We start from the raw sequence: 14,331 nt of genomic DNA on the forward strand, positions 1-14,331 counted from the left end.
TTTTCAACCCTGTCAACTATGAAGGTAGGGAAACGTTCTCAAAACATAGCCAAGGCCAGCATGGCAACGCAGCACCTTCCCACAATCACACCTGGCCTTCTATCTCAGTGTGGGGGTGGCACGAGGTGTTTCCTACTCTCCCACATCCCCGTCTGCCCCTACATGGGCAGAGATGAGAAGTGGGGCATTATTTTTAAAACAAACGAGTCTCAAAGGCCCACAGCAATCGTACAAGGAAGTAGTATAATTGCAGATTGGGCCACTGCAGCCTCCAGTGTCACCTTGGAGATTACCAGGTAAACTCCAGGCCTCCCAAAAAGGGGGGGGCGAGGCAGCCGGGTGTGTAAACAAGTCGAACGAGATCTATAAGTAAGCTTTGCAGGGAGGCTGCAGAGAAGCAGGTGGGGCACTACACCATCCCGGTGCTCTGAACACCTCCACAGTCCTTGGTGAAAACCTCGCATTCAGGATAACATTGCAGGTAGAGGATTTTTTTTTTTTCTCCTGTTTGTTACCTTGCAATAAGTTTCTCCGATCAACCAAAAGCAGGTTTCTAAAATATATATAATTATATATATTAAAATTATGTATTATTATATATAATTTTATAGTAGAATATATCTTAATATTGTGTATTTTATATTTTATTAGAATTATATATTTTAATATATCATTGTATATTCATATATATATGCTATCTATCTATCTATCTATCTATCTGCAAAATAGCAAGAGCAGTAATGTTAACCTGCCAGAAGGTTGGGGATGATGAAGTGAGAGACGGGAAGCTGCTACAGGGTAGCTCAAGTGGGGGTGGTAAGCCAGATTTTTAAAGAGGTGTTTAGATGGTTGTCAAATACTCCTGTAGTTTTCATGCTCTTAATAATTTAATGGAATTATAAGGCGTAAACCAAATATGTGCAATTGGTTTAGGCCACTTAATCTAGTCTCAGATCGTAAGAGTTTGTACATTGGGGTAGGTGGTGTGCTGCTAGTGTCTTTGGCCAGGACAGGGGATTTCTGGAGGCTCAAGTAATCCAGAGGCAAGTATGCGGACTCTGCCTGTCATGCTGCAGCATTTTCCAGGATTTCATAGGAGGATTTTGGGCTCAGCTGAGGGATAACATTTGAACAAATGATGCAGAGCTTAGACTGAATCTGACTCTTTCCAGGTTTAATCCTCTGGCACAGAGGAATGTAAAAGGATCTGGTTGCTGAATGGCCCAAGGTTTTGCTGGAAAAACTCAACCCAAAATTTAAGGGTTTGCATTTGTTCAGAATACATGCAATAATTTCTGTTTAGCATGCACAACACAACATTGCCCATAGAAACAAACAATGCTGACAACGTGTGCTATTGTAATTGCTCATAGCCCAGGCTGTTAAGCAAAACAAAACTCTCTAGCATTCAAAATTAAAATAAACACTGATGATTAATTTTACTGAGGGAGACGTCTGATAATCTTGGGTAAGATATAAGAATTAAAACCATGCACAATTATGGTTATGAGCTGTTCTTATTTTATTAATGGGTTTAATATGTAACACATTTGTACGGTGTACAGAGAATTGTTATATTCAGCAAACCCTGATTGCATCTTTAATTACTTCACATTATCCAAAAAGGGGCAAAAGCAAAATGAGAGGAAAGAGCATGTGATTCCTCTCCTTCCTTGCACTGATCTGGAATCTGTTTTTTTCAATATGGCCTAAGAAGGGTTTATCTCTAGCTTAAACCAGCAGCCAACAGAAATAGGAAAGTGGCAAAAGTGTTTCTGTGGACCAGGCTTGTGTGCTGCAGGGTTTGTATTTAACTGGTTTTCTGTATTTACTGGATGTGTAGAAAGGCTTCTCAAACAGATACCGCTGTGTGACACAGAAAGCCAGGTCATGTTTTAGGTGCTTTAAGGTAAAGCGCAAGTGCAATTACTTTGCAAACAGACTTTAATTGCTGAGTTTTGTATAGCATTTGTTGGTATAGTTTGTATATGGTTTATATAGTGTGTATTTGTTGGTGGTGATTTTGTTACTGAACATTATAGAGAATGCAGATTTGCAAAGAGCAGCAGAAATATTTATTGTTAGTGTTTCTAACCATGATACGCGGGGGGAAGGAAGTGGGAATACCTCTACCTATGGTATTAGTGATATTATTGGAGTGCTCTGACCCACTTCAGAAGGAGCACTGCAAAAATAATTTGAATAGTTCAAGCATAATTGCAGAATTATCTGACATCTGGAAATTCGTTTTGTATCAGGAAACCTGAGCTCTACCTAATTATTTAGCCAAAATGGATTTAAAAGGGACCTTGCATCTGGACAAATTTTTAATAGGTAACTCTTTAGCCTTGTAAAAAAAAAGTAAAGCAGCAGCTAATGATGGGGGAAATTCACTAGAAACAAAAAACACCTTTTAAAATGGAAAATGGTTCAATACTAGAGCAACTTGGCCTGGAGATGGTGAGTTCTCAGCCAGAAATGCTTGTAGATGTAGAAGCAAACTTTTTGCTTACTGCAGAGATAACAGAGGATTGGCCAGTTTCAGTGCCTTTTATTATGGCACAGGAGATCAAAATAGATATCAAATCAGATTATCCCTCCCTAGTCTCAATTCATGAATCTTGCTGCAATGATTGTTTGCAGTATGCTGGAAATGGCTCCGCTGAACCCGAGGCAACAAAATGTTACACCTTTTTCATGGTGTGTGTTTGTGTAGATTTTTGCAGCGTGCAGTGGAGACAAATTATGTCCTCATATAAATACATATAAATACATAACATAGTGTGGAGGCATACTGCACAGTGCTATGCATGCATTATGCACTCTGTGTATTGAAGTATAGTTGTTATATATTATATATAAGCTATAGTGGATAATTATATAATGGAGATATAGTTTGCACTGTGTTTATGTAACCTCACTGTATTTTATATTCTTTCCAGCTAAAAATTTCCCCTTAAGGACAGGTCATTGTTTACAGAAAACATTTTTGGCTGCTGATCTCATGCAGCTGTAAGGTCTTTCTGGTCACTGGTTAATGAGTTCCCAGAAGAACTTTGCTTGTTCTGTCTAAACCAAAGGCCAAAATGGTCTCTATTCTACCTCTCTAGACTTGTACAATCATCTATTACTGAAACCAACTGGGGTGTACAAAACCATTTTATTTTTCTGTTTTTCCAAGCTCAACTGGAGTCATCTGAAGGGTTATAAAATTTAGCATATGTGACATGACCAGCAGTCATAGCCAATGCTCTGCAGACAGGAGCAGAGTAGTTAAGACGAAACAGTTTGATTCCATGTTTCTCATAAGTTTTCTCTGACTATTTCAATTCACACTTCTGTACATGCAATGACAATGGGATTGGAAGTGCCACGTGCACTAATGCCTCACAGGGCTGCCCATCTTCATCTCCTCATCGCAGCACTGCCTCAGCAAGTGGCAGTCTTGGCCCTGAGCATGTGCCCAGGGGCCAGGATTTCGTGTGGTCCTAAAATATTGGTTATGGGCATGGACAGCCCTGGGTTTTTTTTAGCACTAGGCAAAAATAGTACCTGTGGGAGAAGGGGTGACCCTCTGCCAGCCCGGGCATGCTCCTCTTGGTGGTGCTATTGCAGCACTGCAGATTTCACAGGCTGGTTTTCTCCCTTTATTCCTCTGAGGGAAGCTGGAAGGCTTGTGTGACTTGGCAGAGTCTGAAGTCCCGAGGTTCTAAATGCTGTGCAAGTTTAAGGTACTAATTTATTCTGCAGTTGTGTTAAAAAAGCAGGAGGTGTCATCTGCAGGTGATTGCTGTTGCTCAGACATGCCATGGGAGAAAGCTCTGCTCTGGAGAATTAGGGACTTAGTGGAACAAAAGCAAATCTAAGGCAAAGGTCCTCACCCAGGATAATGTTTGTATTCCTGTGGTCAAATGCTAATTTCAAACCTCTCCAGGTGGAGGAGAGGCTTGGCAGGGATGTAGGGAATGTGGAGGCAACCTCACTCTCCTGGCTTCATCCACTGGTTTTCACTGTATTTTCACATTTTAGGCAGAAAATTCTTACCCAGGCATTCCTATCTAATCACAGGATGGTTGACTGAGCTTTCCTTTCAGGGTTCATGACCTATACTGGCAATTTCCTTTCTGATAGAAGGATATAAGGGCAAGGAAATAGAGAGTCAAAATGAGTTGTCATGAAAGAATTGCCACCAGACCTTGCAGGTGAGGGACTTGGGATGCTCCATATTCTAAGGCGGGTTTCAGCACTATGCCTGAATGTGAATCCATGTCACAAGACTGCTTTTGTCTTTCAGATGTCGGGCACAGCAAGACATGACCGAGACATGGTAATACAGGCTAAAAGAAGCCTGTTGGGAGCTACTGACCCAGTCGAAAAGCTGCGATTGCTGTGTTTAGCGAGGGGATCTGCTGGCATCAAAGGACTTGGAAAGTGAGTCTAAGAAGTCAAATCCATTATTCAGCCTTATAGTTTTAGCTGCAAGAGGCTCACAGGCTTAACAGGGACCAAAATTTGAGTTTCCTGGTTCCAATGCAAACGCCACAACTTACAGCCTGGCCTCGGGGCTCATGTGTTCTGGGCCACAGGACTGGCCTGCTTGCCCGTTGAAGGGATGAGCGGTGTGAATCTCTCATGGGAAGATGCTCCTGTGAGACCCAGAACAAATCCTGCCAGGGAGAGAAGGGAAGCTTAAGACACATATCTCTCTTTGGTGTTTTTGAAAACTAATTTAAGTATCTCAGTACAGGGGATTTTATGCTTCTTTTCTTTCAGATGTGATTCCCTTGTGTGTAATGGTCTGTGTAGTTTGTGGGAGGCACCTAGAGTCTTTTTGCACCTCAGTCCTAGGAAAGGGGAGCTGCATTACACCTTGAAACCCCTCACAGGCCCTATAAACCACAAAGGGATCCAGGTGGTGACCAACTGGAACTTCATCTAAATGCCCAACTTGCCAAAGGCAGAGGGCTATAATGAACTGGAGGACCATGGCAGCCTTCCCCTCATTTACCTTCAGATGTGTCATAATCAGGCACCCAATAGAAACCAGTTATCTCTGCTGCCTATAACTGTGGAGGGTTTTATTGGTCGGGGGTTTTATTCCTTTCCCCCCGCCCCCCATCAGAAGACTGAACAATGTTACCTCAGTAAAGTGACCCTGTGCTCCAGCACTGTGTTAAACCACTGCAGCATTGTCCATGTTTTCCTGTGCATTTTCCTCAAATGTCATGTTTCCTGCAGAGTATTTCGAATGATGGATGTCGAGAATAGCAGAACCCTTGATTTCGAAGAATTTATAAGGGGATTAAAGGTGTACGCGATCACACTTGACAAGGAAGAAGCACAAAAGCTTTTCCATATATTTGATAAAAATGGCAATGGAACAATTGACTTCGATGAATTTCTTGTTACACTGAGAGTAAGTCTGGAAATTTTTGTTAATACTGCATTAAATGGAGAAAAATACAGCAGAACAGAACAGAACAAGATAGAATAGAATATTTGCAAATAAATGGTTGTGATTTTTTCGATGAATTGCAGCCTTGATTAAGTTACCTAAATTCCTATGTTGTAATCTGAGTACCTATGTCGTTCAGCTCATTAATCTCACTTCTTTGTGCGTCATTTCATGATGCATCTCTTTATAACATGAACTAATTCAGGGGAGACTCTCGTTAGTCCACCATGCCGTGGCTGATTTTGGTTGGAGTCTCTTTGCTCTGATGAAGTCTAAACAATTAAGATAGAAAATATTAGTGTTTAGAGTAATTAGTAATTTCTTGTTAGAAATGTATAAAATGGGTGGAATAGAAAAGTGTTCTATGTAGTATTTTCTCTCTTATTGTCCATTTACTATTGTACTGGTTGACACTGAATAGTCTCAATTACATTGCTTTTTTATGGTGATATATTGCCCTTTCTAGCTCATAGACAGTGTAGACTGTCAACCATGCACCTCGAAATAGTTTTACTGCTAACAACAGCAGGTACTTGAATTTGGCAAGTAGTTGGCAGAAATAAAATGATTCTGTTAATATTTCCTTACAGCCTCCCATGTCGAATGCAAGGAAAGAAATAATAATGCAAGCATTCCAAAAATTAGATAAGACCGGAGATGGTGTCATAACAATCGAAGACTTACGAGAGGTATACAATCCAAAACACCATCCCAAATATTTAAACGGAGACTGGACAGAAGAACAAGTTTTTAGAGCCTTTCTGGATAATTTTGATTCACCCTATGACAAAGATGGGAAGGTAAGTAAAACACCTAATGTCAAGCCATGAAATCACCATCTGACTCAACACTTGACTTATGTTATTAAATGTACGAGTGATTGCAGTACCAAGCATTTGCATAACATTTATATGGAAAAATAAAGTAGATACATAGTGTGTGCATAGCACTGCTGGTACAGCTTGCTTGCACATTCTGAGGAAAAGGGGCTCTGCAGGAGGTACAAGAGATTACATTACCAGGCTAAAGCATGCTGATTTTCAAGATCCACATGAATTGGAGGATTTTTCACTTCTTAGGAGAACAAATACTAGAACTCAGTTCAAAAGCAGTTTCCTTAATATGTTAAATACTTTACAGTTGGTTCTTCTCCAGTGTGATTACTCAGACATTTGACTCATAAATCTGTCCATAATACAGATAGATTTATCTACAGAGAGTTGGAGGGAGGATGGAGTTGGGGGTGCTGCCACCAACTGTGTGCCCTGAGGAGCCATGAGCTGGGGCAGAACTGCAAGCTCTTCGTGCCCTCTGCCTAAGCTCTCTGGTGCAGGTGCAAAGCCTGGGCAATTTTGGGATGGACTTCTTGTGCATCTGCTTTGCAACCATCTCTGAGACAAACTGTGTTGGGGGGAAACAGTTTTCCCCCCTTGAAATTATAAAATGGTAAAACCCCAGGGAGTGGTGACCCTTGAAGTTTTGAGGTTTTACCCAATGAGTGCTTTTGCAAAATATAAACATATCACAAGCAGAACAGAAGAGAAGGTGGTTGTAGTTGTTGTTGAAGAGGCACCCAGGTTGTGAAAGCCACGAGGAAGGGGCTCGGAGCCCCTTTGGGCCTCTGGCTCCCCCCAGCCCCCGGCAGGGGGGCTACAGAGACTTGGAACAGTGTAAGACTGGGCTAAGTATCTGTAGCTAAGAGCTGGGGGATGTTTCTTCACTGTGAGCAGCAGCAGCATCAGCAGCGGCAGAACTGCACTGACCAAAGAAACAGTGGCAGAGAGCCAGAAGAGATAAGACCAAGCAACAACGACAGGCATGCAGCAACACAGAGAGAACTCCTGGAAGGAGAGCCAAGAGAGAGCCAGCAGCAGAGAGAGAATTAGGCTCTACAGAGAGAAAGAGGAAGTTGGGATAAGAACTGAAATAAAACCCCATACCCCTCTGAGACCTCCAAGAAAGGAGGAGGATGATGGACTCTTACTTGAAAGAGTCTTGAAGTGCTGTAGTACTGCAGAAAGGAGCTGTAAAGCTCAGAAGGAATGTGGAGGGGGTGACCTTGGTCCCCCCGCTGCTTGAGACAGAGCACAGAGCTCTGCAGAGGGGACTTGAATCCCCTGAAGATACAGACCGTATCTACAAAGACCCCTCGTGCTTTGTGGCATGACATGGGGATGTGACCTTTGTCCGGGTGAACGCAGCCCACGGAAGAGAAGACCCTCACTTGGAGACGACGGGCTGGGGGGCTTGGATACCCCCTCGTGTGTACTGGCAGAGATCCAGCCAGAACTGCTGCATGGAAGAGAGAGACAGAGAACCTGCTGCCTTAGAGACATTGCTGCTCTGAGAGTGGAATGGGATCTTTTCCTTCTTCCCTCCTGGACTTTTATTTGGAAGGGAGAAGAGATTTGATCCATTGTAAATACTTTTATGTCATGGTAGAGATAGCTAAGATTGTATATAATGTATTGTAGTATTTATTTTGTACAGTCATTGTAATATATATTCCCTTTCCCCCATTTTGAGTCTCGTGTAGTGTCTGGAAAAAACCATCTCACATTGGGTTGAGATGTGGGAGGGGGCTTGGACTAGGGAATTGGATTTTGGAGCTCTCAAGCCATGACACAAGCCTGCTCTGTTTCCCCTTGTTCTGTGCCTGTAAACTCCTTTTGACTGACCTTAATGCTGGATCTCCATGGTTCACATGGTAATGTTCTCAGTCTGAACAGTTAATAATACCAAACTAGGTAAGGTTTTATCAGTGCTTTGTGGAACATCTTTAACACTTTCCACTCTTGAGGCTGCACCTGTGTGTTCATGCCTGCATTACACTGATGACTTCTACCTGTCTAGTGGCTGGCTACTATACCCAAATCCTTCACTTGCTCTGCTTCCAACACCCAGGCTCTCATTTGTAGAGAGGTAATGGATTTTATTTTCCTTTGGCATGACTTTGCACTTAATAGAGCTGAATTTCACCCCTTATGCTGTTGAGTCATCCTTGGAGCTACTAGTTTTGGGCAGGCTGTCCCCTTCCTTCTCTACAACAGTGGTGATACCTAACAAATCTCAAACAAAAGGTTCCTACTTTTTGTGCTGAGGTCATCCAGGAACACATTAAATGAATCTCCAAAGTGATCCTTTATGTGTTCAGTGCCTTGTTTTGCTGAGCACCTACTCTTGTTCAACAATCCTGATGTTAGTTCACTTGATTGCTGTTTCTTCTGAGAACTAACTGTGGCTTTCCTGTACCTGAATCAGAAGACACTAATAATACTGAATACCTAAAATGTTTTTAACAGAAATGCCTCAGGGTAAAGCAATTGCAAAAAAGGTCCTCTTCACTGTGATCTCATGGGGTCCCTCTGAAATAGGCAGGGTCAGCAAGGCTTGTAATCAGTTCATGATGGTAGGACAGACTATAGTGATCACTTCTCCCTATTGTCATGTTTTACTTAGCTCTCAAGCACACAATGCAATCAGAGTAAATATCATAGATTCATAGAATATGCTGAGTTGGAAGAGATCCATCAGGATCATTGAGTCCAACTCCTGACTCTGTGCATGACAGCTCAAGAATCCCACCATGTGCCTGAGAGTGTTGTCCAAACACTTCTTGAATTCTGTCAGGCTTGTGCTGTGACCACTTTCCTGGGGAGCCTGTTCCAGTGCCCAACCACCCTCTGGGTGAAGAAACTTTTCCTGATATCCAGCCTAAACCTCCCTGACTCAACTTCAGGGCATTTCCTCAAGTCTTGTCACTGGTCACCACAGAGTGAAGAGATCAGGACCTGCCCCTCTGCTTACCTTCATGAGGATGTTTTAGACTGCCATGAGATTTCTCCTCAGTTTCCTCTTCTACAGGCTGAGAACAAACTGAGTGACCTCAGCTGCTTCTCACAAGGCTTCCCCTCAAAGCCATTCACCATCCTCATGGCCCTCCTTTGTACCCTCTTTAATAACGTAATGCCTTTTTAATTGTTTTTATTTTTCTATGTGTTGTTGATTCAAAGAATGACCTACATGGTTCAAGAGTTAAGATTTTTTGTAATGGTCATTTTAAAATGATTCCACTTCGCAATACCTGTGAAAGATATTCAAAACCCTTAGGTAGTTGAAAAAGTAATTACTTCATTAAGTGAGACTTGTTTAGAGCAATGGTATTTTCTCTCTGTGGGTAGATATAAAGTTCTGAGTTGTCTCTGGATTGTATCAGAAGCCCCATCCACCTTTATTAATAGTAACACAAAGTATCAGATCATATCGTCCCTGGAAAAAAGTACTTTAAAACATCTGTCTTCTTAGGCAACAGTGATTTTAATTTTAGTTCCTGGTAATGTTAGTGAACTTCACATGTTTCATGTCCATCCAAGTGTTCTGTAGGACAAGAGCTTGTGTCTAGGAAAGAAGTGAACTTAAGCAATTTTTCTGTGTCTTTTTTGCCTCCTGTTTGATTCCTTTTTGTTAGCAACAACACAAAATAGCAGATGTTCTGTTTCCTAAAGAAACACCTCCATGCGTGGTTTTGACTTACAGCATTAAAAGAAAATATTTGTTTTCCTATTTTAAATCTCTCTGTCTCAGGTCACAACAGAAGAATTCATGAACTACTATGCAGGAGTCAGCGCTTCAATTGATTCGGATATCTACTTTATCGTCATGATGAAGACTGCTTGGAAACTCTGATAATATGGTTAAAGAAGCAAAACTTGACTTCCACCTTCAGTAGGTTTCTTTGATTAAGTGTATGCACAACAACACTCTCATGTTCCATAACAACAGTTTTCAGTAACTATGCCAATTACAGTCAATCTGCAGAATTAATTCCCAGATGCTTCAGTAGGCTCAGCTTCAGGGGATTGGAGAATAATCAGAGAGCAGATCTGGCATCCAGCCACCACGCACATCTGTCCCTTTTCTCCCTACATCCTGGCATGTCTTTTCTCAGATGAGCTACTCCTTTCTTTTCAGACATCTGCAGTAGGTCCCTGAGGCTCCTGAACATATCCCCTCCTCCAGTGTTAGATACAGCTCTCTTTGACAAGAGGAGAAAACCAAAATATTCTGGAAGTGTGGTGGTCTTGCAGGAAAAATCCTTGCTTCCAGTTTAAGAAAATGGCAAAAATACCTGCTGGACAAAGAAAATTACAGCAAGAAGTTCTTTATTGTAGCACTGGGTGCAATCCTAAGTCACATGGGCCTTGAAAGCACACCACCATTTGAAAAACGCACCTTTTTGTATTCTCTTGGTTAGAGAAGCTGTTACATATTCAGTAGGTGTCAGGTATTTTACCTTAAAAGGTAAATTTTCGGACTCAGGAGGGGGTGTTACCCTCCCTCTTGATTGATTTGTGACATACCCTCCCCATACATTGTATGGGGGGGTCTCTCTGCACACAAAGGCCGTCCACGTGGCCGTGAGTACATTTTTATTTTTATACTTTTCCCTATTCCTGGCCACAAAGTTTCCCTGGCGTCAGGCCCAGACAGGACCTTCCACCTTACAGCTTTCATGATACGCCTAAAAAAACCTTGGAATTAAATGAAAGAAAAGAAAATCCCACCCCCTTCTGTTTTCCACTAAATTAATTTTGCTTATAACAAAACCAGATTGTTTATTTCTCATAATCCTCCCTTTTTCTCTTTATTCATGGTTTTATTATAAGTCTTTTACGTTAACTGTCGCTGGGCCTTTTGAGTCCATTCCCACTCGGTAATACATCTTGTGCTTCATCCATTCTTTCCGTTTGTTTGGTAAGTTCCCACTCAAGTAATGCTTTCTGCGCCTTTTCCATGTCTTAAGTTTGCTTGGGGGCCAGCTGCAAGATCATGATCTTTTGGATTCCCAGGCCTCTGATTGTAGTGGTCTTTGGATCCACTGGCATGGCAGTTAATTGCATTCCTTGGACAACACTAGAAATTAATGTCACAAAACATGAGATTAGACAGGGTAGAAACAATAATCCAGAGATAGCACATAATGAGAAAAACCCCACTTGCTTCCACCATGCCCCTCTGAATAAGTTAGTCCACCACCCTCCATCTACTATGGAATTCCATTTTTGGACTGGTACATGGGCTATTTTCTGGATGTTGGAGGCTATTTCCATTACGGCTTCATAATTATCATAAATTTGTAAACAGCAGTCTGAGGTGTTAAATTGTCCACAGACTTCTCCTTCTTCTGCTAAAAGATAGTCTAGGGCTAATCTGTTTTGGTATATGGCTGCTCTGCTTTGACACTGTTGTTTGGCTATTAATTCTAACCCCCTTGCAATCTGATATATGACTGTTGCAACTACAGTTTGTAGCCGTATGATTCGATTGAGCATATAAATAGGTGTACAATAACCCCATGTCTCATCCTGTGACGATGTAGCTGGTCCATAATAATCAATAATTCTCTCAGGAGGCCACTCCTCCTCTCCTCATTTTTGGGTTCCTCCTATTGAGTATCCTTTAATCTTGATATAGGGTATTTTCTCTTTAATTTGTCTTTTTTCTCGGTTAAGGGAGTCGTATAACAGGACTCCTAATTTGTCCCCGCTTTCTAAGGGTAGTAGGAAAAATCCAGGCAAAATTATTCCTACGGCACAGCAGCCTTTCCAATTTTCTGGTAGGATTGTGTATACTCTTTTTCCACAAATCCAAAAGAGCCCATTGGATACCTTCCAAAAGTTTTTGGACATGTTATCAACGTTGTCCCAAAATTTTGATATTTCTTTTATTCCGGAAAAAGGGTTTATTTTGGTTTTGTTGCTTTGGTAGAGTTTCTGGTTTACATCCCACTCACAGCTGGGCTTCTTTTTCTTGACCAATAGTCAGTTGGAGCTTGTGGAAAATACTCACTGTGAGTGAAGTTAGTCTTTATAGTTCATTTGCACGGGGTTTCCCCAACTGGATGTACAAAATGAGTTCCTGTTCTCCGTATACAATCCCTTCCTATCACTGTGGAGCTTAATATCCACCCTTCTGGCCTATTTGCTTTATTATGAGAGGATGTATAAGTTCCCTTGAGTATCTCTTGAGCATCTAGACTAAAACCTCTCCAGGGCCATTCTTCTGCCATTAAAGGTCCCCCACAAACCAAACAGTGATTCACTCTTAACCCTTTAGCAATTTTCTCTGCTAGATGAACAAACAAATTCTTCCCCACTGTGGGGAGTTCAAAATCTCTGCTCAAAATTCTCCTCTCTTGTTAGTTCAGAATATAAATCACTCAACTGTGACAGTAGTAGGTGATCTTTAGATGTTTTTTGTTTGGTATCTGCAATGATTTCTTCTATTATTAGGTCAGGGACTCCTGACTCACTGATGATGTCCCAACAAATCCATGCCTCACCCATGGGGCAGTATGATCCTAATCGTGCTCCTTCTGACCCTAAATTCTTTGCCACTCCATAGCGCCTGTTACCTACTACACAGGTTTCCAATTCTTTCTTATCATAACAAGCTTTGTTCACGTATTCATATGCCATAAAGGTGGTTACGACACCTGTCTCATAGTACGCACTTTGGTAACACTTCTGGCAGTGGTCATCTTCTTGTTCTAGTGTTTGTTTATTCATTTCTTTAACGGTAGCCACCATTATTTCGATCTTATTTCTCTGTCTTTCCTCATCCCTTCGGGCATGCATCTTTTGAGCTTCTTTCAACAACTCGCTCAACCCTTTTTCGTTCCAATCCTCTATCTTTTCTAATTTCTTCCTAATATCTGGCCAAGAATGAGCTACAAAACAAACTTTTAATAATTCTTGTCCTGCTCGACTGTCTAGCTGTATACCTGAATATTGTTGTATATTTCTCTTCAGTATTTCCAACCATTCTGACGGTGATTCATCTTTCTTTTGTCGATCATCAAAGGCTTTGGCTGTGTTTTGCCCCCGAGGGACCACTTCTTTAATTCCTTTAATGATACAATTACAATAATCGATCATATTTTGACTTCTTTGTCCAGCAGGTATTTTTGCCGTTTTCTTAAATTGGAAGCAAGGATTTTTCCTACAGTCTTTGGCAGGCTGTTATAAATGGGAAGTCTGTCCCAAGAGGGTCACATAGCCCTTTCACCTGTAGCACTGCAGGCTCCTGTAGCTCTTGGCTCCTTGAGGAATGCAGCAGCTGCTTATCTCTCTTCTGGGAACATTTGAGTTCCCAGTGCTGGGAGGCTGAAGGGAGAAACAAATCAAGAAGGGGAGACATGGACCAGAACTGCAAAATGCTCTTTAAAGCCCTGTTTTCTCCCTGACTCACAACTAAACATGCAGGCATCTTTCCTCTGCATGCTTTTTTTCAAACCCCTGTTTATAGATTTCCTGCTTATAGATTTCCACTTGCCTTCCCCTGCTTTGATTCCTTTATTTTTGTACTGTGAGATCATTTTACTAATATTTTTCTTAAAGGGGATAAATGTGTTACAATATTTTTTTCTCTATGTTCCTGGAACATTTGCTGGCTTAGTAACTGTTGTCTGTACATACCTATACTGAAAGTTGCTTACTACTTTTTTGTATTTACAGGGGTTTATGACCAAGCTGTGACTTCTGGGAAGTATAGAGCGTGTAACTTGTCCACCAGATGAAAATTCTTGAGATATCTTTGCTTTTCAGTTCTTTTTCTGATGCTGAATAAAGATTGGAAACCTGTCTTTTTAGTCACACCAATGAAGCTATCTTGGTTTGTCTTTTGCCCTTTGCCCATACAGTGAGGAAATCATGGCTGGGCTTCACGAACGAAGATTAGGGAAAGGTCTCTACCCACGTTTGTTACAAGCGCGCTGATGGCTAAAAAGGCCAGTATGAGATAGGCATGTCTGGTTGCAAAAGGCACAGCAGAAGGACTCCTTAGGTGATAAATTCTGCAAGGCACAATTCTTTCTG

At 41.5% G+C, this 14,331-nt stretch overlaps 1 protein-coding gene across 1 annotated transcript; it reads left to right on the top strand.

The window, feature by feature from the left end:
- The first annotated feature begins 258 nt into the window (after positions 1 to 258).
- CAPSL (calcyphosine like) lies at positions 259 to 14,209 on the top strand. The gene is made up of 6 exons (XM_018077195.2): positions 259 to 481; positions 4,295 to 4,431; positions 5,239 to 5,416; positions 6,046 to 6,255; positions 10,040 to 10,180; positions 13,972 to 14,209. The coding sequence occupies exons 2-5, from the start codon at positions 4,295 to 4,297 to the stop codon at positions 10,139 to 10,141; spliced, it is 627 nt and encodes a 208-aa protein (XP_017932684.1). The 5' UTR covers positions 259 to 481; the 3' UTR covers positions 10,142 to 10,180; positions 13,972 to 14,209.
- Positions 14,210 to 14,331: the final 122 nt, after the last annotated feature.

This window comes from Manacus vitellinus, unplaced genomic scaffold, assembly GCF_001715985.3.
Source record: "Manacus vitellinus isolate BGI_N305 unplaced genomic scaffold, ASM171598v3 scaffold_36_pilon, whole genome shotgun sequence".
NCBI lineage: Eukaryota > Metazoa > Chordata > Aves > Passeriformes > Pipridae > Manacus > Manacus vitellinus.